Source organism: Lolium perenne, chromosome 4 (genome assembly GCF_019359855.2).
Source record: "Lolium perenne isolate Kyuss_39 chromosome 4, Kyuss_2.0, whole genome shotgun sequence".
Classification (NCBI taxonomy): Eukaryota; Viridiplantae; Streptophyta; class Magnoliopsida; order Poales; family Poaceae; genus Lolium; species Lolium perenne.
In genome coordinates this window covers 31,317,213-31,322,360 of record NC_067247.2, presented here as the reverse complement: position 1 = coordinate 31,322,360, position 5,148 = coordinate 31,317,213, and the positions used below count along the sequence as shown (strand labels likewise).

The following is a 5,148-nucleotide window of genomic DNA, read 5'->3' as shown; positions in this document are numbered from 1 at the left end:
TAGGACCACTCCAGGAAGTAGCGGCGTCATCGTCGCATCCTTTCTTGAAGGTGCTGCTTGGTACGTGGGGTTTCCAACTAATAGGAATGTGGTGGAAATTCTCCGGCGGGCGCAACGGTTGCGAGGCTTTTCCGTTTTCGTCGATCCGACCTTTTCAGCATTAGTTTCTCTTGTTTTTCTTTTGTGTTTTCTTTTGGGCGTGCTTGTGCTGTTTGCCCCAGCCGTGGATCCTACGTTATATCGGTCGTGTGCTATATTAATATAGCGGGGCGAAAGACTGTTTCTATCGAGAGAGATTTTTTCAATGTCTTCGGTATATTGTGTGGGTATAGATATGGACCAGTAAAACTATCTATAGCAATCTAGGCCCACACAAGAATCGGTTCAACAGAGCAAGTATAGCCAAGCACTGCGCACCCACGGCCAAAAAAGTCCTGTGGGCCTTGATGGTAAAACAGAAAGGCGGCCCAAGACCCTTCTCCTCCTGAGGAAACACCCCGCAGGTTCGGGAACACTCTAGAGTCTGGACTCCGCCGCCGCGTCTCTCCTCCCCTTCCCACGAAGACGAAGAGAACGAGAGCACTACAAAAGGGGAGGAAGGCCACCGAGAGGCAGCAGCTACAACTTCCCGCAACCTCAATCCAAACCCATCGCTTCGCCTCTCCGGCAGCAGCAGCAGCAGCGTCCGTGCGGGAACATGGCCAAGGAAGGAGCGGGGGGAGGGCCCGACTGGAACGGCCTGCTCAAGTGGAGCCTCGCCCACGGCGGCGACGGCACCACCCCTTCGCGCGCGCTCAGGTCCGTCCAGATCCCCCCCAAACCCTCCCTCTCCCCGATTCAGATTTTAAGGAAGGGTGTAGTTGCTGCTGTATCAGTCAATTGGGATTCAGATTTTACGGCTAGAGTTAGCTAGAGTTAACTTGTTAGTTTGATCTAGAAGTCTAGGTACTACTCAAGCCTTTGAAATTTCCTGCTTGGGGCCGTCGAGTTTCCCGGATTTTAAATGCTCGAAAGACATTCCGAGCGGGGCAGGTATTCCTGTCGCTAACACTCCCTCGACATTCCGTTTGCAGCGAGGAGGACAGGAAATGGTTCATGGAGGCGATGCAGGCGAATACAGTAGATGTCGTCGGCAGGATGAAGGAGATTGCCCAGGTGATGAAAACCCCTGATGATGTGCTGCAGTCTCACGGCGTGACTACAGAGAACATTGAAGGTACCTTTTCAAGTGATCATGTCCTCTTCTTGCCATCTCGATTCGTTCTCAAACAAACATTTGCTTTACCATGGCTTCTACATTCTAGCTGTTACATAGCTGTTGTTTTGTTTTATACAGAGTTTGTTTATGTACCCAACACACTCTTTAGCTGCTAGTGCTCACATCTCTAAGAGCGTTTTCATCATTGCAGTAGAACTAGTGCTGTACAACATCCAAACCTTCTTAGTTTTATAACTAGGACCGTGGAAATTTGCTTAAGTTCATAGTATTTCTGAGCTAGAGGATATGGTAGATGAACAAAACGTGGCAAACCGACAAGTGGCTACAGCGATGGGCAATAATTCCTGTTCTCAACTTCTGATTTTACGCAGTTGGCTTGCTTTTCTGCTGCCTTTATGATGTAAATTTATTTTTCTTTTACTTTGTTGTGCAATTGTGTGCCTTGTCGGATTGTTTGACACTTTATGATATACATGTGGTTTGAGGGAAACATTGTTGCAAGTGCCGTCAAGTTTTTCTGCTGTGTGTTTCTGTATCTATTTCCTTCCTGCTTGGCCGCTTCATGCTGTAAATGCAGTATATGACTATTTCGACTAGCTACTGCTTTTCCTTTCATCCCCTCTGTACATGTATGGAATTCCCTTTTGCACCTGAATCTCATTTTTATGTGCATGCTAAAAGTCCATTGAGCTAACCATTCTATAACTTAATGCCCAGATATGTTGGATGAGTTACAAGAGCACGTGGAATCCATTGATATGGCAAATGGTAAGATCATTGTTGTTGAATCAAATGATCTCTCTCATCTTATATGGTCATTTTGTGGTTAATCATATGAAATTTGTTAAATATCTATCTTGTCCATGCAGATCTTCATTCTATTGGTGGATTAGATCCTCTACTTGGTTGCTTAAAAAATTCACATGCTGGCATCCGAGCAAAGGCAGCAGAAGTTGTGAGTACAGTTGTGCAGAATAACCCGAAAAGCCAGCAACTTGTCATGGAATCTAATGGACTGGAGCCACTGTTGACAAACTTCAGGTCTGATCCTAGCATGAATGCACGCACCAAAGCTCTCGGAGCTATATCTTGTAAGTTGTTTCTCATTTGTTTTCATCTTTCTGCGTTTCATATACTCCCTCCGTTCCTAGATATAAGCTATATAGTTTTTTGAGAAAAAGTCAAGAATATAAGGTGTATTGCATTGTGCCAATTATATGTACAATATTTTTAGAAATTTCATTACGTTTTCTTATCTTATGCAAGGTTTTCTATTAGCTCATGTTAATTGCCTAGGGTTAATCCCCTCCAAACATGATGTATTTTTTCCGAAATTTGCATTCTTCAATTTCCGTGCCAGAAACTATATGGCTTATAATTAGGAACGGGGGAGTATATGACAAATAATAGCATGCAAGGACCGCTAGGTCAATTTCTGGTAGATTTGTTCATTCATGCTAATCATTGGGTATCATTCCCTCTGTTGCAGCTCTCATTCGCAACAACCAGCCTGGACTTGCTGCGTTTCGCCTAGGAAATGGCTATGCTGCTCTGAAAGATGCACTTGGTTCTGATGATGCTAGACTTCAGAGGTACGTCCTGTGATATTCGAACAGCCATGGCACACAATCTGTCCCTGTAATACTCCCTCCGTCCCACCAAAAGTGTCTCGAACTTTGTCAAAATTTGGATGTATCTAGATACATCCAAATTACAAGAAATTGTATCGTCTGGTCAGCAAGGATGAATCTCATATATTCATTGCAACCATTCAATTTTAATCATGCTATCCATGCTTTGCTTCTGTTCTGATAGGATGGCCGTTTATTGTCATAATAATTTCTAGGGCAATGGTACTGCGGCAACAGGGTTCTTTATTCAGAAGTGGTCCATGTGCACTTCATTAAGAATCCTAGTGCTATAACTAAAACATGCAACATGCGAACATGTGAATCAGCCTATGTTGGATGAATCTCCTGTGTGCTGTTCTAACTTTGGTACGAAACTATCATATCAGCATATATGAAGGCATTGTCTGTTCATGCTGGTGTTCTTGTCTTGAATTTTGGGGTTCTTGCTCAATTTGCACTGCTACTTGATTTATGTACCTGGAATGTCCATGAACTGTCTTGTTGTCTCTATCAATCCAGGAAAGCTCTGCATCTCACACAGTACCTGCTGGACAACAAGGCGGACAGGAACGTTGCTGTAGAGCTTGGTCTTCCTAATCTTATGGTGCACCTTGCATCCAGTGATGATTCTGGAGTCCGAGAGGCTGCCTTAGGCGGCCTTCTTCAGCTGGCGCGTGACAGAACATCGGCTGCAGGCAACACTCTACCTAATCAAGACAAGCTGAAGGACATCCTCAGGAGCCGAATCGAAGGCATCAGCGCCATGGACGCTGACGACCTCCAAGCAGCCCGTGAGGAGCGACAACTTGTGGACTCCCTCTGGAAGGAATGCTACGATGAGCCATCATCTCTCAGGGAGAAGGGCCTCGTGGTGCTTCCTGGGGAGGACGCACCACAGCAGCCGCCACCAGATGTTGCAGGTAAAATGTTTGAGCCGCCACTCCGGGCATTTGCTGCACCGAGGCCTGCTCTAAGGGAAGACTCCGATTCGGGTAGTGGGAAGAAGGATCCACCTTTGCTTCTAGGCCCATAAGTCCGTGACCATCTCCAACTCTTGCAGCTCCATCTTGTTGGACTTCGTAGAACCTATTGGAACCCTGAGAGCAGGCATGTTAGAAGTTGGAACTTCGATAATTCTGCGTGTACAACTCTGTAGCGTTTTATGCCCCTTGTACTACTGATCAGTTATGTGGTTGATGTGAGTGTTTTGCTTCTACGAGGCTGAGAAATGCTTGTGCTAGTATTGTTTTTAGGCCCCTTTCTTTTGGGCTCATGCTTATAGAGTAGCAGTTTATGGAAAACCTGTAGGAATAAGATGCGGTATGGAGAAGCTACTAGAAACTGATGCCCCTCTTTTTTGAGCTTATATGTCAGTAGATGTGTTTTTTTTTTCTTTTTGAAACTAGTCATTAGATGTGTTGATGTCAATAAAATTACAGTTTGTTAAGTACGTTAAAATAAAAACACGGTATCAATGCAATATCCAGTACATGCCAAAATACGTAGGCTTGGTAATTACGAAAGTTTCAATAATGACTTCATAAGCGACCAAACTTAAATGGCGAACTTTGGGTCAATTCATCTTAGAATGGCAAACCTTCTTTCAGTAACATTTTGGAGAGCTACGGTGGTTGAATTACTCCTTCATGTTTTGTGGTGTTGACCTTGCCCCTTCGAAATCTGGAACACGGTATCCAGAGTCAATAAGAGAGTATTTTGATTCTAGAGTCAACAAGATAGTATTTTCCTGCACAAGTACAGACGAAATAAGAACAACACTACACAATATATATGAGCCAGGAAATACATGTTATGTACATATTGCAAATAGAAATAGATCACAATGATGGGGTGTGGAAAAATGGAGAAGCGTGGGCAGGCATCAGTGCATAGACAGTGTGTTGTGAACAGATTCAGGGCATCCAGGAACTGCTATGGTGAACCTCATGTCAAAATTGCACATTGATAGAACATTCTGGCTTGTATAATTTTTCTTGTTTATGTATTTAATTTTGCAACTATGATAGGAATGTGTGTTCCATCAATTGCCCCAATAACATCTCTGAAAAAGGGCTAGAATTTTTTTTTTTGATTAAGAAGGAGTTTTACATGAAAGATACATGTTTGGGACCGAAAAAAGAAACGAAAGCCTACTCTCTCGGCATGATTTGTCCCATTCTCTTGGCGCCCGCAATGACCCAAAGGCGCGCTTCCCTCTTAATCCTATCTAGCATTACATGCAACGGAGCGCTCTTATTATGAAAGACCCTAGCATTACGCTCGTTCCAGATTTCCCAC

The 5,148-nt window shown here is 44.0% G+C and overlaps 1 protein-coding gene across 1 annotated transcript; it reads left to right on the top strand.

The window, feature by feature from the left end:
- The first annotated feature begins 527 nt into the window (after positions 1 to 527).
- LOC127292090 (hsp70 nucleotide exchange factor fes1) lies at positions 528 to 4,066 on the top strand. The gene is made up of 6 exons (XM_051321442.2): positions 528 to 798; positions 1,074 to 1,216; positions 1,937 to 1,987; positions 2,089 to 2,310; positions 2,709 to 2,811; positions 3,370 to 4,066. The coding sequence occupies exons 1-6, from the start codon at positions 698 to 700 to the stop codon at positions 3,881 to 3,883; spliced, it is 1,134 nt and encodes a 377-aa protein (XP_051177402.1). The 5' UTR covers positions 528 to 697; the 3' UTR covers positions 3,884 to 4,066.
- The last annotated feature ends 1,082 nt before the right edge of the window (positions 4,067 to 5,148 follow it).